The sequence below is a fragment of the Ctenocephalides felis genome, unplaced genomic scaffold (assembly GCF_003426905.1).
Source record: "Ctenocephalides felis isolate EL2017-DRISC unplaced genomic scaffold, ASM342690v1 CF-g0.4_SCAFFOLD_03570, whole genome shotgun sequence".
In the NCBI taxonomy this organism is placed as follows: Eukaryota; Metazoa; Arthropoda; class Insecta; order Siphonaptera; family Pulicidae; genus Ctenocephalides; species Ctenocephalides felis.
Genome location: NW_020539724.1, coordinates 21053679 through 21079137, shown reverse-complemented (window position 1 = coordinate 21079137; position 25459 = coordinate 21053679). Strand labels below are relative to the sequence as shown.

At 28.6% G+C, this 25459-nt stretch overlaps 1 protein-coding gene across 1 annotated transcript in view; it reads left to right on the top strand.

The window, feature by feature from the left end:
- The first annotated feature begins 11707 nt into the window (after positions 1 to 11707).
- LOC113383569 (MICAL-like protein 2) overlaps positions 11708 to 25459 on the top strand; it is a 39792-nt gene continuing 26040 nt past the window's right edge. Inside the window, exons 1-2 of the mRNA XM_026621825.1 lie at positions 11708 to 11859; positions 16869 to 17104. Coding sequence (XP_026477610.1) covers positions 11708 to 11859; positions 16869 to 17104 — 388 coding nt within the window. The remainder of the gene's footprint in view (positions 11860 to 16868; positions 17105 to 25459) is intronic.

Below are 25459 nucleotides of genomic sequence, written 5' to 3'. Positions count from 1 at the left end.
ATGTGGCATGTAACGCATTATTTTTTACAATTACCCATTAGTGTCTGATTAAAAGTGTGTAATTAATAAGCGATTTGAAAGATTAATGTTAATTTATGTGATATATGATAATAGTAAATTAGATTTATGTTTGATGCATGCATTTGTACTTTTTAAGTGAAAAGTAAATTTCTTTTTGAAAAATAAAGATTAGAGCGATGGCTTAATTGATAGAAAACAAGTTAGGTTTATTTGTTTTTCTTTCAGGCGTTTCATGTCTCGAATTGATTCCTTCTCTAATGATTCATTATTATTGAAATTTTAAGAAATCATTAATGAAAATTAAAATTTCAACATAAAAAATGTAAATAAAAAGTAGCAAAGTTTTAATCATTATGGAATGTTTTAATGAAATTAATTGTTTTAAATAAGTTGTTTGATGCTATTTAGAGTTTTGAATATTTGATTGCTTTTTTTATTGCAAAGTGGATATATATTGCAGATATATTAACTATGAAATATTAAATATATATATATATATATATATATATAATGTAAATATTAACTATTCAAAATTATTAATAATAATTTCTTTGTGCTATTGAGTAGAACAAAAAATATTGACTAGGATCAAAGCTATTTTTTTATCTATAATCGCCAAAAGATTTACTAAATGTCTATGTAGGACAGTTGTAAATATATTGTTCAATAATAAAAATGACTAGGATTAAATAACTTCATAAAAATTATTTGTTGTTTATGCATATTACACATAAGGGTGTAAATATGTTTATAATAGTGGAATGAGGAACCTTGTGCTATTTTGTTGATGGTTATATATTTTATAATGTAATAATAATATAAAGGGAGCATTCTAGTGTAGAGTCATGAATTTTAGGTCATTTTTAAATTATCGTAATGAAATAAGGAAATCAACTTTTATACTATCATCATTTTAATAATTTATTCGACATTACAAAAGTCCAGAAAAAATTTAAAACAAAATTTTTTAATAATTTTAAATATTAGCAGTGGTTGAAGTGGGTATAATGTCTCAAAAAGTTGACACGTGATCATGACCACGATTGCAAAAAAAATTGAAACAACCATTTTTTTCCAAAAGCAATTATTTTGTTAAAACAAGCAGAAAGTTCTTTGAATCATTCAAATTGGACGCTTAGTTCTCTCAAAAACTGCCATTTTTTGCACATTGAGCTCTATATCTCCGAAACCGCTAGACCTGCCTTTGCCAAAAACTAATCTCCCTATCAATAGGAATCGAATGCTTTTCGAATCATTCAAATCGGTTGATCTGTGCGCCCGGAAACGTGGACGAAAAATTGTATCCATACATACATACACACACACACACACAAACAAATCCATTTTTTCTGAGGTATTCCAAAATGTTCAGAAACCTTCAAAACGTGAAAAAATGTAAAAATTTTCAATTTCGATTTTTGGACGATTACAATAACTTACCATACGGCAAGTTAAAAAGATAAATTTTGTACCCCTTTTTTCGTTTCTCAATTTTTCTAAATATAGAAAAAGTTAAAATTTAGAGATCAGGCTAGTATATATAAAAGGGCAGTTGACACTAAGTGTTTAAATTAAATCATACATAAAGCTTTTCTTCTCTGTACAGAACCCGAATTCGGCTGAGCTCACGGCCCAATTTTAGTATATGTTCCTGTGAACATAAATCAGTTGCTAAACCATAGTGAAAGTGATGAATTATCGTGTTCACTGATAGTAGCGAAAAAACACAATATCATCAGACGTCGACGAGGGAACATTAACAATAAAATCATTGTGACTATAAAAAATGTAACACAATTATTATTACGGTACGAACAGTAAAAAACACACAACATGAATTCGTCATGGCCAGCGAATCGATCGAAAAATTATTAAAGCCTCAACGGTTCAAAATGAACACATATACATTTAGAAATGATTATCGAATCGAGTGTGATACTTTGGAATATAATTTGATGCTGAAAATCATCTCTGTATAATGTCACAGATTATGTATGTGATTTTTCTGTTGCTGTTTTTAAAATGATTTGGATGTTCATATGAGATGATTTAGTTGTAAATCATCTCATCACAGGTTGATTCTACGTTTGACTCGCTTATGTATTAAAATATAATTATTGCAAAATTATTGTTATGTCATCGATATATAAGGCCCTTATATATCAATGACATAACAACGTCAAGATCTGGGATACCCTTATATTAAGGGTATACCACATCTCAACGTCAAGCCGAAACGGGGTGATATTATTGGCTTAAAAAAATAGAAAAAAAAATTCACTTTGTTTGAAAATTATGAGCTTTTAATTGCAACCTAGAGCTTTGGTGAAATTAAAACTATTTTTCGGTTATTGTGGTAAATTTTTATTATTTTTGTTCATATAAAGTATGGAGCCTTAACCGTGAATAACATTTTTTGGACAACAGTAAAAAATAATAACACAGTTGCTCCAAGTTTTTATGAATTAACTTTTGTTGAATTAACTTTTGTTGAATTATGAATTTAAAATTTTTAAAATAGGTTAACTTTGAGAGGTTCATCGTTAAAAAAAAATGTACTAAAGTTTATTGCCAAGATTCATCAAAAGTTGGTACAAGATGGTATAATCTTGATCATTTTATTATTGAAAAATTTTGAGTGAATATAAATACCTAAAAATGACATGACTTATTTTTTCTTATTTCAGAAGTTAAACAAAAACAAAATTGTTTTTGCTTAACTTCTGGCACTTTGGGAACTGACTAAAGCTTTTTTAAGAAGAGAAGATAATAGTTTCTCTATGAAGATTTGATATTTAATTTTTTCTTTCGAAAGGGTTTGCATTCTGTCGGAAAATGTCTAGTTTTCAGAAAGGAAAGTCACAAATTTTAAATAATGCTTTTTTCTCATTTGTATATATTTAATTCAGCAAATTACGTTTTAAGTCGAAATGTATTGCTTTTATTCTAATTGTAACTAAAATCTTGGCCATAAGAACAGAATTAAATCTAAAAATATGTGCCAGAATAACAGATACCTGGTGTGTTTTTATTTTCCTTTCTATTTACAACATATGTCTGTGCATATTATAATTAAGAGATATTAATTAAGTATTATACTATGGTTTTACAACCCTCGGGGTATCCCTGCTCAGGAGGGCACTGGACTTTCATAAAAGGGTCATACATTGTTTCCAAAATACTTCTTTAGGAAATAAACTAAACATGTTGATATTATATAAAAAATGAATTAATAAAGAATTTTTGTAATATATTTTTTAACATAATATTGTATATTAATTTGTAGCCTCATCAATACATTTTAATGTCACTTTAGCATTTATGAAATTATATTAATAAAAAAAATAGGCGACCTAACAATATTTAAAAAATGCAGGAGGGCGTGGTACAAAAAGTTTGGAAATTACTGGTGTAATACATCTGTTTTGATGAATTAAAAATATTAAAAATAAAATTTACTGCTCATTAATATTTTGTTTTTGAGTAAATTATTAAAGAACTTGAAATCATTCTAAAGCCTTATAAGCTGACATATATATATATATATATATATATAAATATTAAAATATAAATATAAATTTTAATATAAATATCAAGTATGAATGCATGTGTGCATTTACCTATACATGCATGCATTTCACACGTCCCATATAAAGTTCGTTAGCATTTCATAATACAAGCGGCCTTCACAACAATTGCAAAAGTGTCATTCACTTATTATTAATAATCAAAATCGTGTAGATAGCTCGGCAATTAACAATGTATACACACCCATACTGATATTAATGAATACAGATATATATGTATATATAGGGTAGAGCGGGGCACAAAGGTTCAATTTGACTTCGTGCAATTATATTGTGAAAACCAAACCAATTATATTATATAACAACAAATAACAAATATCATACAAACAACGATCTGTCTATGCTCAGTAAAACTTTCAGCTACATCATTGTAGAAAACTGTCCGTTTTTCAAAAATTTATCATCTGGTCTTTTTTTACCATTGGCGGGATAAAATGAAGGGTCAGGGCCAAACCGGCCCAATGTCTTATTTTTGATATTAAAGGAATTTTACTACATAATAATCACATTATTCAACGAATGCAAAATATAAATTTCGTGGGTTCATTTTCTAAAGAGATAATACTGTATATACCATTGATCTGGTATTTCGTCAAAAATAATCCGCAGTAGAATTGGAATTACTATTTATTTAACTTATTTTTTATAAGATTGCCCTTTAACTTGATTTACTTTTTTTTTACTATTTATTCCTTACACTTTTGTCTGGATAAAGGCCCAGGTGGTCCTTTGTACCTCACCCACATGTAATATTTATATAAAAAGCTGTTAAATTTAACTTAAAATTAACAACATAAAACGTTTAAATAACGTGTATTTAAATATTATATTAAGGTTTCGTAAGCTAAACATCAGTGATCACAACCAAAAAACTAACAAGAGAGATATAAATGATATAATGAAAATAAGTTCGATTTAAAAAAAAATTGTGGTTCAGTTATTCTAACCACAAAATCATTTATACATTTTGCTAGATTTGTAGATACTGCACATGTGTGTAGTTTCTTGTGTATAAAGAAAAACGATCTTTCCTGAACTATGATTATTTTTTAAGTAAAAGTTCTTTAGATGCGACTTAAGAGTAACTCAGCGAAAATGCAACGGAAATGCGTTACACCACAAATACTGATTCATCATTGGCCATCGATGTGTTCATTCTACGCGAGTTGATTGTGATTGGTCGAGATCGTCTTATGACGCTTATGTATAGTCTTGTACGATAATCATTTGCTGACTGAATTTATGTCTCGTTTCAGTTATCTCCAACCAATCGTATCATATTTAAAACATAATAATAATTAATTGTAATAAAATATTAATATAGTGCTTGGCATTAATAAATGTATATGTATTATTAGTGTTACCAACAAACGATATTTTAAATTCTTATGTGATTAATGTATTTTTAACTTATTTGTCATCTCGTACAGTAGCAAAAAAGAGGCGCGTAAGGTTCACACGCGATTGAAGTAAAACTTTTTGCAGTAAAACTTCTTAGGCGCGACTAGGGTGTAAATCCGTACAAATGCAATGGAAAAGCGATTCGTCATTCGCTCTCGATGATATCATTTCTATACGGGTCGATTGTGATTAGTCGTCGTGTATGTGAATAGAGATAGGTCGTTGTATGCGTAACGGCATCAACGTGGTATGCGTACCGGCATTGACGTTGTATAATTATAATGTTTTTCACGCGACACTAATATTTTAAAGGGTTCAGTTTTACTATAAACTTTATAACCATGCGAAGTTTGATCAAAATCCCAGAAGTGTAATAATGAGGAACTTTGTCAGAATCCATCCAAAATACATCGAATTTCTACAACCGTCTTCTCAATAAAGAATACTCAAGCTATCTTAAATTATGACTTAAATTTATATATAAGGAAAAATTTCTTACTAAGAATTTTTTATAGGAAGAATCAGAAAATATTTAAATGCATATATATTAGATGTATGTGTACTCGGATTTATGTAATCATTTTATAATATTTTGTTACAACTTCCAACATATGTGAAAAGTATATATATATATATATATATATATATATATATATATAAATTACATGTGTATGTACATTTTTCAAAGAAAAGATACGTTAACAGCTTTTATGACACGTCCAAGCGTGCAATACTCGAGAATCTCTCTTTAGATCACGTATAAGAGATAAATTTCAGTAATAACAATTAATTAAACTTATAATTTGAGTTTCATTGCGTGTAAATTTTACACATACGCTAATTTAAAAAGAATTATTATTATTATTACCAAATACCTATACGCGTACTAAATTAGAAATTTTATGGCATATGTGAAATAATGCAGTAGGTACACTTTTCGTTCTCCACAATTTTACATATATGAAGGCGATTTTATGTGATTTGCCTAATTACTGCGACTTGTTGCAACATAATCTGGATGGTTGTCGATGGTTAATAGGTTATTATTTATTATTATTAATTTATTATTTTTTATTATTTTATATTATTATTATATAGACTGTCTTTTGCCCATTGTCAGTCATCACGGACGTCTATGGTTAGTAGTTTCTCCCAAAGCGCATTTGTTGTGACCAAATGCTTGAGAAAATGTTATTGCATTTCTAAAAGAAACCTCATAGACAATATTTGTTTTAAAGTTTAGCACTTGAAATGTATATAAACAATGTTGTATCTTTAAAAATCAATGGATAATATTTATCTTACCTAATCACATGCAAGCACCTTTCTTGGGATTGATCTTGCGGGCGTTGGCCTAAAATTGATGTATTTTAGGCCTTGGTCACATATAAATCCATAGAGCGGCAAAATGAATTGATGAAAAAGTATCAATTGTTTATATTGCGACTATGTCATTATTAGTTAAACTAATATTTTTGAAATATTTTCAAAAATTGCTCGAATAAATTTTAACAGTACTGTAACAAACCATGTTAATGAACCTATTTTTGGTTATGTATCTTAAGGCAAAGTCTGTTATTTTCTTCAAAATTTTATTGAAGTAGTTTATATGTAGTTGGTGTTCTGGGTTACATGTTTTATTTTATATGATATCATGGAAATAATATTAAGCAGTTCAAGTTAAGAGTCTAACCATGCACATAAGCGAGAAGCAGAACTAAGGGGGCGTCCATTAATCACGTGATCGATTTTTTTAAGGATTTTTGGAGACCCCTCTCTCTTGGTGAAACTTGGTGATATTCAAAATTAACCGCCCCTCCCTCATTAAACATTACGTGTATTTTTAGTAACGAGAAAAAATGGTAAAGTTTTTGATTTGTTTTAAATGTTCAGATATTTTCAAAATATGCAAGTAAAAAATAAATAAATACGATATATTACTATAGCCCTTCCTCCCCCATGTCATATTTCGTGAGATTAGTTTTGAGAGTGTCAAAAATTTAAAGAAATGCCTATATAAACTCCATAGGTTTAGCTTTTTGATATTTTCGAGACTACCAATACATTGAGAGTCAATATCAAGAAAATATGATTTGTGGAAATAAAATGCACCAACAATACCAAATCTTCTGTCAAGCTTTTAAAGATACGACTTTGCTGGAACAAGCCCTTACATTGCACTTATTATTATTTAAGGTGATTAAAACCGTCTGTCACGTTTTTAAATATACGATGTTGTTGGACTTACTTTGCACTTATTATCATTTAAGGTCCTTAAGACCGTCTGTCACTCTTTTAAAGATACGACGTTGTTAGAAGAAGCCTTTATTTTGCACATATTAATATTTAAGGTCCTTATGACCTTCTGTCAAGCTTTTAAAGATACTAGTCTAGTCATTTAAGCTTGAATTAGGTAAGAATGTTGCGTACACTCTACCATATGTAGGTTTTGAGACAACTTTTATGGTGTCAATATACAGTATTTACAGACTTACAGCTGGGTATCTCGAATTCCGAGGTGAACTTACTATAATGACTGGACTATACGACGTTGTTGGAACAAGCCTTTACTTTGAACATATTTTTATTTAAGGTCCTTAAGATTTTCTATCAAAATTGTTTATATGACATAACAATTATTAATTTTATTTTAAATTTGCGACAATCTGAACATCATCAGTCGACGTTTTTGTTAGTCTCTTAAAAGTTATGAGCTAAAAATTCCATTGGTCAAAATTTTTCCATTATTTTGATTCTGATTCTTCTTATAGCTGGTACATTGAGAAAACTGATCTTAGTAACTTATCTAGATGATCCTCAATTTTTGATACATGAGTATTGCTTTAGTCTTTAATTACATCGCCAATGTAAGATAGATATTTAAGAAGTTATTATGGATTGTGAAATTAGAGACGGATCAAGGCGTTTCTTTAATATTTCTAAAAATCTTTGATTAAATTCTCTGCATCTTGAAATAATTGGACATACTTTCTTAGCTCAATTAGTATAATGAAAGTTTTGAGTTTTTTATATAAGCCACTGCAATTGTAGTCTTTTCAGGTGTATGTTATGAATTTTTGGCTTGTATGTATATATATATATATATATATATATATATATATATATCAAGCCAAAAATTTATAACATAAACCTGAAAAGGTTAGAATTGCAGTGGCTTGACAAGATAAGTCCAGATAAATATCTAAATTATTTATCAAGGATAAGAGTATATATTGTTATTGATAAAATATTTCAAAATGATGTAACTAACCTAAAAAAATATCTCACTTGTTTTGAAAATTATGAGCTTTAAAGTACAACCTATAGCTTTGGTAAAATTATGATTTTTTGCGATCGTCTCCTCTTTCAGAATCCATAAACTATCGTAAGTAGACGAAGTATTTAAAGGAATCCTATGAGACTTTGTAGAAGGCAATCCAAAGATTTGCCAAATCCAAATTATTGGTATACGATTCTGCCGCACAACAGAACAATGTTATGGCAAGGCCATATTACGCTCCAGCTTGCATACATTATGCTACTTAATCATACTGAATACTGTCAAAATGTCATGTATTTGCTGTGCATTCAGACGTTTTACACATAAACTGCAACGTCACTCGTATGTTATGAAGCTGGGTCAGAAAGAATCTGTTATATAAGATCGTTTTTTGACATTTGTGCGGTATCTGGGTTAGGTTTTCTATCTGACAAGCTGAGAAAAACGCCTGATTGCACAGCAACTACATGGCTTTTGACAATATTTAGAACGAATTTATATGGAAAGTTCTACATAACATAGACTTCCCATAACATTGGTCTGTTATGCGGTAGAATTAAATTATATTATAGTATACATAAATTATATTCAACTATTCTCTTTTTTTCATGTATTGTTTCATTAATCCGTTTTTGGAGATATATATTTTGGAGATACTAGAATTTAATATTTTATATGGTTCATTTTTCATTTATGGCCTTTTTTCTCATCGTTCTTCACTTTTTTTTTCATTTTAAGGCGCCTATGAAACTCGACACAAATCCGCATCAAAAAGTTTGGCTATCGAAGAAGATTATCATAAAAACTTTTTTAATTCATGTACAATCTTGGAAGTTTTTTAATGCCAATGCACTACAAACATGTGTATGCATATATAAATATATATGCATATATGTATATGTGCTCAAAACATTAACGTACATATTATTCTCGTTCTACATTTTACATTACCAAAATGTTTCTTAACAATAGAAGTCAATCCCATATTAAAAATTATAACTGCATATAGTTGAGTACGTTTTTGGTCAGTCGCGATTGTTAGGAATTTATAACACTTTGGATGACTTTTTTATTCTGTATGAAATTGGGATCGTCAAATGGTAAAGGATGGAGAATTGACAAAATCATTTTGTACATCCTTTATCAATTAGCACGATTTTGAAATAGAATTTCAATAATTTTACCTTTTTACATTGAAATTTTATTAATAATATTTTATTAAACTATGTGCATTTGCAACTGTACAATAATTTTATGTTTACCGTTAATGTATGAAATGATAGATGATAGGATGCCCCATTTTATCTTAAGTAAGATTTATGAAGACTGTTTAATAGATCAGGAAAGTGTTACTAGCATTTTATGGATAATATCACGCAAACACGCCATTTATTATTTTCTATTTTAATTTTATATTCTTTCAAATGTGACTTTATGAATATATATAAATCTTTTACCTTTCATGATTTATTTGAAGTTTATATAAACGTGTACAAAGTTCTCGCTTTTTATTTTTTTTATTAATGAATAAATAGTAATTAAAATTACATATAATTTTATAAGCAATGCGCGTAAGCTTCACACGCGATTGAAGTAAAACTTATTTGCTACTGTACAAGATGGCATTTAAGTAAAAATATGTACATTTAAGTAAAACACATTTATTAGTGTCAACCATTATACACATTTATGTAATGATAAATTATAAATTGTATATTTATAATAGCATTAAAAATACGTATAATATTTAAAAACAATAATGTAATTAAAGTCATGCTTCGAATATGACACGATCGGTTTGTCATTGTAATTAGCATTTGGAAATTAACCTTCATTAGAGTAATGAAGTAATTGCTGATTAATAAATTCTATAATATTCGTTCACACAGTGAATTATGTTCAATAATGCCTAAAAAACAAATATTGTTTTCGCAACTTCACTCATCATGTAATTGCATTTGAAGAACTTCATGTAATTAAAATTAACATACATTCATTGACTGCTTGTATCTTTTTTACTTTTTCGCTGGCGATATAATCTCATTCTTTGAATATTTTTTTCATGGTGCCTTGTTAGTATTGAAAGTTTTTTTATAGGTTCATTGGCTTATAAAAAATTGAAAGGGTGATGAATTAACTTCTTAAATCTTGGTACCATAATAATTTGTTTCCTAGATATATTACATTTTGGGTATGATTTTTTAATGTATTATTCTGCAATGATGAGTTATTAACGAGAGTTTGAAGAAGTTGCACGAAAAATCAACGCACATGCCAATTTTCTTCTTTTACAAAACATGTTTTGAAATAATCACTTACTGAGTGAACATTACCGATTTTTTATTAATTTATAAATACATGTATTTAAATATTTTTTTGTATATATAATCCTTTTTACCCCATAGTAGGCTGAGTAAAATAGGACCGTCAATTTTGAAGGAATTTTACGAAATAATTACTACATAATTCAACCAATGCAAAATATATATTTTATGGGTATGGTATGGTACCTCGATCTGGTATTTCGTCAGAAATATTCATCGGCAAAGTTGAACTTACTATTTATTGGATTCATCTTTTGCATATATAAGATATCATAATGTATTATAAATAGAGCAATTTAATTGAAAAGATGTGATTAAATAATTTAACTATATTTTTACAAAAACACCACCTTATATTAATATGTAATAATAAATTTCTCTCTCTCCTTTCAGGTGTGGATCATCTGCAAGAACTTACTAATAAACAATTTTCAATATTTTGGAATTTAGATATATAAATAAAAGAATTCTCAATCACATAATGAATGTCTAATATTCGAAATATAAGCATGGTTCAAATATTAATCAAATTCACATTAAACATACTAATAAATATTCAATCTATATAAGCAATATTTAGTTGATATTTATAAATATTTATTATATAATCAATTAATGTTTAATGCTCAAACGATTATACACAATTCTATGTTGATCAAATAATAATTTAAAATAATTTAATCTTATTCTCAAAATATAAATATTTATATAAATTGTTCACATTGTTCTGTATATAAATATATGAACGAAGAAAATGATCAACTTGCACATTCGTCATTATATAAATTTTATTCACCAGACCATCAAGTAGCACACAATTAATTTGAAATCGTATTAAATTTGTACAAAATTGGTAAAATAAGTTAAATTATTAATTCTTTAAAAGTCCGAATTCAATATTGGCCATATGATCTAAAACAATTAATTTTGGCGCAAAATATAAAATTAATATTTAATTTTAATTAAATTAAATTAAAATTAAATTAAAATTTAACAGCAATTAAATGCTGTTTGATTAACGCACAAAATTAAATCGGTTTGAAATTATAATTGTATTAAAAATTAATTAATAAATAATAAAAAAAAAATTAAATATGAGTGAATTAAGAGGACCCAGGGCTTTGGAAATGTGGGCCAGGCGTTGTTGTTCTGGTTACAATGATGTAGCCATAACAGATATGACAACTGCTTGGAGATCTGGATTGGCTTTTTGTGCAATTATCCATAGACACAGACCAGACCTCATGTAAGTAATAATTATTATTTTTTATTGATATAGATTCTCATTTTGTCTTCTTAGTCATTTTATAAAGTAGTCATAGATTTGCTCCATGAGGACATAGAAATCTAATTATAATAGCGTGAAATATAATTTAATGTCCAATTATTAAAACCAAAATAAAAATAATACGTGAAGAATTTTGAAAATTAATTTTTACAGATGTAATTAGTTATTTTTGTGATAAATATCGGTATCTATATTGATTGACTTAGAGGACATTAGCAGTATATGTGAATTTAATAGAGCATTGGACTTAGCAATGGGATACCTAAATAATATATAACTTTGTGAAGAGAATCTAGTAACGTTAAATGATGGCTGGTTATAAGAATTTAAGGACAATCTTCAGCATTGTTACAAAGTTCATTCTTATTTAGCTGTGGTGATGTTCTGAGTATTGATACAGTTATCTATGTTAAACAATGCCTTCTAGAGTTCTTTCCTCTATACTCTTTAGATACTTTTTATTTGTTACCATGTTGATTTATTTTTACCATATCAATTCTTCTCCTACACCACAATTCAAAGGTATCCAGAATGGTTTTATCGGTCACCCTAAGAGTCTTTGTTCATGTCTCTGATCCGTAAAGAGCCGTTCGTTAGGTAATTTTTCGAACCAATACTAATGACGAGTTTTGTTCGTCAGGAGGACCCGTTTGATTTCTTTCGTGCAGTATTATGTTAATATCCTTACTTAATATGTTTTCTGTCCAAGCTTTTCCTGAACATCTACGTATATACAAAAGTATTTCTTTGCGATATTTTCATACTTTTGACTTGTCTAACTATAAGTCTACTTACGTTTTGTATTTGCCTTCTTTTTCGGCGATTTTTTATCATATTTTGTAATTTGGTTTTGGTTTTTGGCAATACCAAGAAATCATCTGAGTACTTTATTTTTCAATTATTGGACGCCATACGATGTTTACATTTAGCTTATTCAATTTATTTAATATAATTCATAATATTAATTTAATAAACTTATTACCGTTTCATCAGCAAAGTTAAGAATTTTTTAACAGCTATATTCGAAAATAGAGGAAAAAGACGTATAACCAGCAATCATCTTCATTCTTTTTAGACGTTGCTATTGGGAGAAATATGGCAATGTTTGAAATATATAGCAAAAGTATTTTATTTCGTAAAGTAAGTTTTTCTGGTCGTGAGCATTGTTGTTTAGTTTGCGAGACCTTAATATAATTTTTAAGTATACGCTATTTGATTGTTTTATAAGATGTATTGTTAATTTTAAGTTGGATTTACCAGTTTTTTTATATAATATAAATAAAAGCTTTCACGTAGGTAGGATAAAAAGGACTAACTGAACCCTAGCAAAGGTATAAAATGTAGAAAACAGCAAATAAAGAAATAGATTGAGTTAAAAAAAGCTATTTTACAAGAGATAATTCAAATTAATACTTATTCCAATTCTTCTGGTGAATGTTTCTGACGAAATACCAGATCAAGGTTATTTACAGTGTTATCTCTGTTGGTTGATCAATTTTTAACTATTATTTTGTAAAATTCCTTTAAAATTGAAATAAGAAATTTGACCTGGTCGTCCCAATGTACCACGTCATGAGGTAAAACGGATCAGATTAAATTTTTCTGAAAAACTATATATGGTTTTTACAATTTAATTTCTCATAGTCATATTGGACCTTTGTGGCCCGTTCTAGCCAGGTCATAATTTATGACTATGTATGTAGTTTATGACTTAAAAGTACAATTTCGATTTAAGCAATTATACTGTTTTAATGGTGAATTATGGTGAATAAAATTCCCATTTAATTACTAAATATTGAAATGTGTTGTTTTCTAATTTTCTAAAATTTGCCATCTAGTGGCTTCATATGAGGCGATAATTAATTCCACATCCACATCTCTTTCTTCGCAAATATTGTTGATAAAAATTTTCTAGCTTCACTTGTTTCATAGATATTGGTTGCACCCAGGGCCGGTCCTGGGGTCCTCTGCGCCCGCATGCTTTTTTTCTAATATTAATATTTGGGTTTTGAAAAATTTTACTTATTTATTTTGGAGATTTTGCTCGATTTATTCTATTGAGCGCAAATCATAGAGAGAAAGAAAATAGCACACTGGTGTTTCATGTTGGATTATTTTAATTTAATTTTTTATTATATAAAATATCCAAAATTGCGTTGTAAACTTCTACTAACTGTAAATATCGTAAAGGCCAAATTGTATGTATTCATCATTACTTTCCCCTTGTATATCGTAGATTGTGGTTTCAAAGTTAAATTTTTAATGTATTTTAAAAATATTGTCCAAAGATTAATAAAAGGTGCAATAAAAATATATATTTTTCAAATGATATTGAAAAAACTATATTAAAAACTTCATAATCAAATCTCGTGTTGGCGCCCCCTAAGGCGTGCGCCCGCATTTCTTGCATGCATTGCATTCAAGGTAAGACCGGCACTGGTTGCACCCTATGCATTTTGTTTTCTTCTTTTTTTATGTATTGTATATCTGAAACAATTAAATAATTACATGTTTTTTATAATGTTCAAGAAAGAAAGTATACTGAATAAACTTGTAACGTAATTAATTTGAAATTAAAGTTTTTTTTTTTATTTTTCTCTTACTTAGATAAATATTCTCTTATAATAGTTAGATAATTTTATTTTATCGACATCCCAAATCAGTTTTACTATTTGTGTATTTGCATATACATTGTTTATCTATTATTACCACGTCTGGATGAAACAATATACAGAATCTTCATACCTAAGTGTGTTAAATAAGTGTTTTTTAAATTCGCTTTTATGAGTACGTAATTTTTGAAGGTCGTGACATTCGCCTTATTGGAAATTTGTTACGGGGTGTGGAAACATATCGATTACGAATAACGAATATTGAAGACAATGTGCATGAAATTATAAAAGTGCGGAAAATTAGTTTATGTTACGTCCTGAAAAGAAAACAGAAATTTTTAGTTGTTTTTATTTTTTTCTCTCGTGCAGTCACCGTCTTTGGTTAAGATGTTTTCCAAGTACTTGAAGTTATACATACCGTCTAATAAATGACTTTGACGATTCACTATATAGTTTTCAGTTTATTTTGTATAGGTAGACCGATATGTAACGATATATCAATGTAATTGCTCGAAGTCAAATTGAACCTTTGTGCTCCTCCTTACTCTATTTCTGGTGTTTTTTTCTTCTCTGGAAAAAAATTGTTTCCTTGGGTCAGTGATTGTTCAATCGATTCTACCAAATGCAGGTTCTGAATAGGCCTCAATTTTTTCTCTGAAATTAATACTTTATCATCTTTAATACCAAGTAAGTAGAATTTTTTACCAATCCAGACTTTCTACGAATCCGTTGACATCCAGATCAAATATCTTTCTGATATGATTCTTAGTATTCCGATAGCGTTTCTGCTAGGTATCCTACTCCTAAATTCGAATTTTCTTCCAGTTTAATATTTTTGATTGTTCAAGTTTTGAGGGATAAGCCACTACATACATAAAATTGTATTCATAAGTGAAATTGTCATTTTTGATCTCAAAATGATCTTTTCTGCTTTTTAGATGACCTTTCTCTATTTCTAATACGAATCTAACTTTTTGAAAGTTTCATGGCAGATGCTAATAAATACTCACATTATCTTGTGTTCAAATGGGATATTCTAATACAACTTTTATTACTATTAATGCAATTATAATTGCTAATCATTGCGAGTCGATAGAACCTTCTAAAACAAAAATAATATGAAGATGGAAAATGAAGATTAGCTTAATGTAAAAGTATAGTAATGTATATTTACTGTTAGATCATCAAGATGATAATTATAAGCGATTAAATATGTAAATAAATCTTAATATATTTATAATTATAGAATTTTATTGCATATATATTGCACTTAAACGTGACCTTATACTGAATATTTATTGCTTGGATAATTATGTACATGTAATGAATGATGATGGTGACATATATTTAATCTCATTTTCTTCCTAGTTTACTTGTTTATTTTATTATTATTTTAATAGTTGCATTTGTCATCTTTTATCGATTACCATATGTATAAATATGAAGCTCTAGATATTGTATCAAACATTTGAAATCTATGATGACAAATATTTTCGAAAAGGGTAATAAAAATTAGTATTTTGAAACAAAGTTGCAATGCCTCGATGGCTCAGTGATCCCATTAGTTGAGCTACACATAAAAAACATGTTCAACACGTTATTGGCCACGATAATACACACAGTATGGGAGCGGCGACCCGGCGCCAAAATGTTCCGGGTCGTCATGTCGCATTACCGAGTCTAAGAAATCAGGACAGTTTTAGTTGGATTGTTTTAGTGTTATTGTAATTTTAATATGGAGTTCAAACAATGGTTAACTTTCGTTCTATGAGGTGTTGTGCTCGAACTTTTTTTAGGCGGTATTTAGATGGCAACCCAATGGTTAACCCAACTGATAGATATTTTGATTATTAAAATTAATCTAATTTTGTTAATATATTTTTAATTTAGAGCCCATAATCCAAACAAAATGATGAATTATTCAGGAACAAACTTCACTTTTTGTTTTTAGAAATTCGACATTGTACTTGTAGAAAATAAAGAAAATATTAAATATTAAATATCCAAACAAAATTCACTTGGGTCATGGTAACTTTATTAGATAATTAAAATAAAAAAAAAAAATTATCAAGTCAACTTGATGTATTAAAGAAAAAAAATGTTTTGTCAAAATTCTTGGAAAAAACACTACTTTTGATGTCACACATATATGACTGACTTTTGGCCTTCTACAAAATTGCGCATGTCATACTTCATACATGCCTCTTGTAGAACTACCATGGCGATTAACGTGTTAATAGCCACAATTATTATTTTTTACTAGTATAAATTATGATTCTAAATTAATCCAGATTTCAAACTTAGTAAATCTATTGTACTTTTTAAGCAGAATTTATAATTTTATTTATTTTCCAGCGACTATGAATCTCTGTCGCCCAAGGATCCCTTGAAGAATTTACGACTCGCCTTCGACATTGCCGAGAGATGTTTGGGTGTTCCTGCTTTATTGGATGCTGAAGATGTGATGACTTCACCAGACAGACTTTGTGTATTGACCTACCTTGCTCAGTTTTATTCAGTTTTTAACAACAAAGACAATAAAGACGGTTCTAAAAACGGTGGTGCTATCGGAAGTGTTGCAGGCAACAAAGGTTAGTGGATAAATTAATTTAAAATAAACAACTTGCCAATAGTTGGACATAGTTTTAAGTACCAGCATTAAAATTTACTTGAATTATTCTGCTTCTTGTGAAAGACTTCTTATTATATTTGAACCAGTCGTGCAAAAACTTTTTCAAGTATTACATTGATTTGTTTAGAATCATACAAATATTCTTCTGTATAAAATGTAAACTTTTTCAACAATAAATTACTCCCAATCTATTAATATTAGTTAATGCAATAATAATAATGATGCTTGCAATAAAGTTTCTACTTTTAAATGCGGTGGAGCGATCTTGTATTTTTGATTGCAATGTTTCCAGGACTTTTCGTTTTGGAATTATTTTTATTTCATAGTTTTCTTTTAAACCTATTTTTTATTAGTTTAAATTTTGGATAGGTTTCAGTTTTTTTAAAGAAAACATTCTTTGTACACGCAAGTGATATAAACATTCTATACACTAAACATTATGTATAAAGAATATTAAGAGGTTTTGCTCAATCTGTTTTTTATAACTAATTAATATAGTTTATATTTATAAATAAAAAGTAATATTGTTTATAAATGTAGATATGCAAGACATTTTGGAAATCACATCCAAAAATATTATTTCCTGAAATAGTTAGAACAATGATATTCATAACTAGTGATGTATGGCATCGTGCCTTAAGGCAAATTGCTGGAACTTTTAATATCTTAATTAAATATTCGAGAAATATTTTATATATTCTTATTTTATGAAAATTAAATGAACAAAACTAAATCAATCGAATTTAAAATGAAGAACATCGTCAAATATTTCTAAGTAGGTATTACGTAAACTGAATTGCAAAGTTAAAATTATTTGTTTGAAGTATATTAGTGATGTTTAGAACTTTAGTAAGAATTGGAATTAAAATCCGAAATATTTTTCGATATTCAAAAAAAATTTTTTTTTTGAAAATTAAGAAAAAAATTGCATTAAAAAAAATTCTTTCCCCAAAAGCAACCGTCTCGTCAACACAAGCAGATTTTTTTTTAAATAGTTTAAATCGGATGCTTAGTTTTCTCAAAAACTGACTATCTGCCTTTACCAAAATTTAATCACCACTTTTCCTCATTCGAATCGAATGTTTTTTGGATCATTCAAATCGATTGATCTCTTGAAAACTGACATTTTTACACTTTTTGCTCCATATCTCCGAAGTCGCTGAATCTGTCTTCGTCAAAAACTAATCAGAACCTAATTTTTGAACCATTCAAATCGGTTCATATGTGCGCCCGAAATTGTCGACGAAAAATTGTCTCCACACATACACACACACCAATTTTTCTTGAGGTATGCCAAAATATTCAAAAACTTCTGAAGTGAACATTTTCATTTTCGATTTTTGGCCCATTACTATACCTTACCGTTAGGGGAGTTAAAAATGCCTTTTAATCAATAAAAAATTGGCTTAGTTTGAACTAATTTACATACCTACTCAAAATCTGTATTTTAAAAATAAAACTTTGCCATTAATTCTATTTTAGTGACAATTCTGTTTTATTATTTTGAAAACCAGTCTCATGTCTAACGTACTGTTTAGCTTTGATATTTATTAATATTTGTGTATTTTGATTGCAATCGAAACTTTTTATTATGATTTTTGGTCATTATCACCAATCATCTGTAAATAAATATATAACATTAAAATTAGTGCTTTTTCAATATGAAATATAAATAAAGTATAAGAATCGCTAATAACTGATATCATCAACAGTATTCTGCATTACTTTTTTATGTGAATTTATTTTTGTGAAAAGATTTGTTTAAATGATACATCTCCTTCGTCATGCCTGGATTGACGCATACCTGGCTGCATTTTATTTACTTTATATTTTTTGTAATTTTTTGTAAAACTTTATGATATTTCAGTTTATATCATGTGATTTATTCGATCGTAAATGTTCAAATTTGAAATGCTAAAAACCCCGTTGCGCTAAATAAATAAGTATACAAAAGTCACCGCATAATACATACATATTTTTAAAGCATGTTGTTAATTAATTTACAATGCATAGTATTTTGACTTTCATTACATATGCATAATTCAATGTATATTTATAATCTTCTGTCGCATAATAAACGTGTGACACTTTTTCTTACAATGGCTTTCTAAATTAATGTGAAAGGATTCAAGCTGGCCTGTCATTTTTGTGCATTCAAGCATTCACATGAAACGGGGATCGTCCAGTTAATCGGATTTAATCGTATTGGCAAACAATTAAAACATAAATAAATCATTTTGATTATATCGTTCTCATTTTTATTAAAATCACTCGAAATATTGTTGACTCTGTGATCGCTGTTCTATATGATTAAATGAAAAACTAGTGGGGTGTATGGAATCGTGCCTTAAGGCAAATTGCTGGAACTTCCGTACCGTAACGAAATGTTTGAGGAATACTGAATGTTTTCAAATAAATTATTATAAATATTGTAACATTGTCTAATATTTATAAGAATTATATAAATTGAATTGCAAATTTAAAATTAATTGTTTAAGTTATATCAGAACTTTAGTCAGTATAAAAATAAAATCTGAATTATTTTCGATACACAAAAAAAACTAAAAAAAAATCCAAAATCAATTATTTTGTTAAGACAAGCAGAAAGTTCATTGAATCATTTAAATCGGACGCTTAGTTCTCTCAAAAACTGCCATTTTTTATATATTTAGCTCCGTATCTTCGAAATGGCTGGGCCTGCCTTTGCCAAAAACTAATAAACACTTCGACCAATCATTACTAATTGAATGTTTTTTAGATCATTCAAATCGGATACTCCATTGTCTTAAAAAGTCGATTTCTATTTTCTGCACTCTTTGCTCCGTATCTCCGAAACGGCTGGACCTGCCTTCGCCAAAAACTAATCAGCTCTTTTCACTATCAATATGAATCGAATGTTTTTTGAACCATTCAAATCGTTTGATCCGTTCGCCCGAAAACGTGACTCTTGATGCACACATTTATTAGTGTCAACCATTATGCACATTTATATAATGATAAATTATAAATTATATATTTATAATAGCATTAAAAATATGTATAATATTTAAAAACAATAATGTGATGAAAGTGATACTTCAAATATGACCTGATCGGTTTGTCATTGTAATTAGCATTTAGAAATGAACCTTCATTAGAGAAATGAAGTAATTGGTGATTAATAAATTCTATAATATTCGTTCACACAGTGGATTATGTTAACCAACGCCTAAACAAATATTGTTTTCGCAACTTCACTCATCATGTAATTGTGTTTGAAAAACTTCATGTAATTAAAATTAGCATACATTCATTGATCACTTGTATTTTTTTTACTTTTTTGCTGGCGATATAATCTCATTTTTTGAACAGCTGCAATATCCTAAAAATATTTTCCATTTTAATAACTTAAAAGATTTATAGAAACTACGAATAATATAGGATTGATTTCTAATCAATCAATTTTGTTTATAATAAATTATTTTTTTATTATTTTCAAGGAATAGAGTAAAATATTTTTCTGATTCAGGCGTTTTTCATTAAATCAAGATTTGTATTGCGATGTAACTTTAAAATGTTTATTTATCTATGCCGGTTTCCTTTTTGATATCGATACGCATACAGCGTTGGTCCTGGTACGCATACAACGTTGATGCCGGTACACATACAACGACAGAATTCTATTCATATACACAACGACTAATTTCAAGCGACCCGTATTGAAATGATCTCATCGAGAGCGAATGGACGTGCAGTTTGGGCGTAACGCTATTTCCGTTGCATTTGTTTACGGATTTACACCCTAGTCGCGCTTAAAGAAGTTTTACTTCAAAAATCAAAATTATAGAATAATTTTTGCTTTTTTATTTGTTTTGAGTGTGTTATCCAAATAAATTAACCGAATATGAATTTATACAATTATAAATAGGCATAAAGGTGCAATCGTAATATTATTTATGTTATACACGAGTAAATTTTATGACACATGGTTAAGTACTTATTTGCTTCTGGTTCTATGCATGCAAACGGTAATGGTCTATTATATTGTTAAGATTAATTACCTGATTGAATTGATAATTAATAATAAATTAAACACACATGCAGGTTAAAGTTTTGAATTGAATCAACAATCATGAATGATGAAAGCAAATCTTGTTTAGATTTTATTAAATGAATTTTGCATAGTTTTTAATCAGTTTTGAAATAAATATTTGCTTAAATAATATATGAATTGATGTGTGAAAGATTTGGAAAAAAGAAAATATCCATCTCTTATTAATTTTTTCTGGACTAGATTTAAATTTAGGGGAGACTGGGTGTGCCAGGGTACGGTAGTTACAGTCGTCATAATAGCTAACTATACTGATTTTGAAATAGGGTAGAGAGGGAGAAAGATGAAGTGAATTTGTTAGAACAAGTTTCCATTATTGCATAAGTCAATTGCATTAACAGTGAAATGAATAGAAAACATATTTAAATATAAAAAAATAGATGTATTCAAGAGAGCCATATGATAAATCTGAGAACATACAACTTATTTCATCGTATATTATCTTTCACTATATTATATAATGTCAAATTGTAAACGGTCATAATATTGTAATAAATTTCGCTGGAGTATAAAATTTATATATCACCAAAATTAGTCTAGATATGGATCGGAAAATTGCCGACAAAATACTTAGTATTTCAACCGTCTAGGAGCATAGGTTTTCAAACATGTTTAGGCCATGGATCCCCTATTTAGCCGATATCGATTTTTTCTATAAATTTGTATTTGTATTATACATTTAAAGTGAAGTCCAAGTTAAGACATTTATTAATTGACTTCATAATAATAATGAAATAGATATCAACAAGGTGTTTTGTGATCCACAATCGTGGATCTCCATGCTTCCTTTTTATTGAAGTGGACCCTTCGAAAGCTGTCCTGGACCTCTGAAACTCTGGGAATCACTGGTTTAAAGCATTTATATGAACATAACAGAAGTATTTAAGTAAAATCTACTGGCCTTGTAAAACTTAGTTGTCGCAATTAATTTAAATATTTACAACTGAACGAGTTATTTTATCCTTAGCATGTCTTTGCCAAGACTGATGTACACCATGAGTTGACAAATGACTATGAAGTCCAGTAACAAATATACTCATTGAATATCAAGTGCTTACCTTAGAGTATTGATTTTGTATTAGTCAATTGTAAATTTAGTTCTTCAACTTTTTTCTATATTAAGTATATAAACAAACATACTACATTTTATATATTTTTATAGTTTATTATTATAAATTAGTGGTAAGCACAAAAATGATATTGCATTCTAGATCGTCTTTATTTTGACATATTTTATTTTCTAATGTTTAATTTTTTGCATTTATGCGGTTGCTGCAATTAAATTTGTGTTAAATATTTTCTATATATCGTGTTCAGTTTTGCAAAAACTATAAGCGTTTATATCTTTTTTTGTTTCGCATTATTAAGTTCTTGTAGGGCAAGTTATAGTAATCGCAAAAAAATCGAAAATGAAAATTTGTATATATCTTTACGTTTCAGAGGTTTCTGAACATTTTGGCATACCTTAGAAAAAATGGATGTATGTGTGCGTGTGTGCGTGTATGTGTGTGTGTTCGGATACCAATTTTCGTCGACGATTTCGGGAACACGGATGAAGCGATTTGAATATTTCAGAAAACATTCGATTCGCATTGATAAGGAGACGTGCTGATTAGTTTTTGGCAAAGCAGGTCTAGCCGATCTGAAGATATGGGGCAAAAAGTGCCAAAAACAGTATCTCAGTTTTTAAGAGAACGGAGCGTCCGATTTGAATAATTCAAAAAACATTCTATTTGTATTGACAAGATGAAGAATTGATCAAACATTCATGAAGGCAGGTCTAGCGGTTTCGGAGATCTGATAAAAAATGCCATTTGGCGGTTAAAAATGATCATTAGACATATGAACGTCAAATTATCAGATATTTTATAGAGATTTTAACAATAAGTATAAATTTTGTTTACATTCCTATGGGTTTCTATCTTTACTTTTGAACAGCGTTTAAAACTTCATACTTTTATATGTTGTTGTGATGTTTCATCTCTTCAACAACGTCTCTTTTTCGTCTCTATTTGATATATTTTACAGTAGTGACAGTCGTCATAACAGCTATACTATAATGATTTTGAGATAGGGCCCAAAGAGAGTAAGATGAAGTATGTTTGTTCCAACAAGTTTACATTATTTCATTGAGTCAGCGCCTTACATTAACATGATCTAAGGACCTATTGCTTTTGAAGAGTCAAAAGTGAGTTTTCTTGTTCGATTTCTTACTTAATAACTGTTACTTGTATACAGATAGATAGATCACCTTATTTATAGCTGATTATATATAACTGGTAAATTAACAAAATTTTTATTGATGATCATAAAAAAGTGGCACAACCGTACCCAATCTCTCTACTACTAACACATTGCAGTATAATTTTGAATAGTGTTGTATTAAATTCTGTGAACCGATAAATCATTACCCTATTGAAAGGTACTCAATCCAAAATTGCAACAATAATTCAATTCCTTAACAAACCGATGGCAAGCTACTATACCTATGCCTTTTACTTTATACTTATATTTTCAGCAAACTTATTTATTATTCATACCATTCACTGCGCTCAGTAAAAACATTTCCAATATTATTCAGATTTACATGATACCGTACCAAGTTAATGATATTAACGAGAGATATCATTATAAATGATATTTTGTCTCGGCTGTTCGAACTCGCCGAGTGAAAGTTAAAATTAAAGGCAGGCCAGACAGACGGTCGACGGCGTGTGTGCATGTTTTTATGTATCTATATGTGTAATGTTTATACATAAATATGTTTATAAACACACACACACAAGTTAATATATATACACATATATGTATATGTTTTTTATGGAAAATATGTATAAACTAAGTGTTTGTGTATGCTCCTTGAGTTGAATCGATAGCCGCTTGTACATAAATAATAAGTCGCTTGTGTTGAAGAATTTATGGGTTTTGTGGATACATTTTATGTATATCCGGCTCAGTTGGATACGAATATATAACTCACACGCGCTAACTCATTTATATTGTAGTGCCTATGTTTCAATAATATAATTTAATTATAAATATTTGATATAATATAATATAATGTTACTTAGAACTTACTGCTGCATTACTTAGTATAAAATAATATAATATGATGCATATACAGAATGTCCCAGAATTCAACGTCATGCCAAAATGGGGTAACTGACAGTATTGATAGTACCTATCATGAAAACTAGTGGGGTGCATGGCAAATTGTTGGGACTTCCCGTACCGTAATAAAAAATCTTGGTACGGAACCCAAAAAAAATCACACAAAATATGTACACATTATTAAAATTTCTATAAAATATCTGATAATTTGATGTACATATGTCAAATAAACATTTTTGACCGCCATTTTTTTAACTTATTTTTATTGAGAGTTTATTACCGCTGGACCTTAATCAGTTCTTCATCTTGTAAAATGTTTTTGGAATTATTAAGATCGGACGCTCTGTTTTCTTAAAAACTGATTTTCCATTTTTCGCACTTTTTGCAACGTATCTTCGGTACGGCTAGACCTGCCCTCGCCGAAAACTAATCAGCACGTCTCCTTATCAATACGAATTGAATGTGTTTTGAATTATTCAAATTAGTTGATCGGTGTTCCCGAAATCGTCGACGAAAATTTGTATCCACACACACACACACACATGTACACACACATACACACATACACATACACACATGCGCACACACATACATACACACATACATCCATTTTTTCTAAAGTATGCCAAAATATTTAGAAACCTTTGAAACGTATAAAGATATATAAAAATATTTATTTCCGATTTTTTTGCGATTACTATAACTTATCCTACGGGAAGTTAAAAATAGATAAAAATTTATTCTATGGAATTTGAGAATTATGAGCTTCTAAGCACCACCAAAGCTTCGGTCAAATTGTAATCATTTTTTGGTTATTGTGGTCAATTTTTTCCAATTAAGCTTTGGAACTGTTACCGTAAATAATATTTCTAGGACTACAGACGGAAATAATTACATAATTTTAGAGTTTTCGCCATAACTTGCCAAAAATGGATGCATATGTGTGTGTATATACGCATGTTTCTGAGAGAGACAGGTTTAGCCGTTTCGATGATACGGGATAAAAAGAATTGATTAAAATTTACTTCAAAAGATTAAAAAAATTCCATCTGGCAGTCAAAAATAATCATTAGGCACATGCACATCAAATTATAAAGACTTCAATAATAAGTA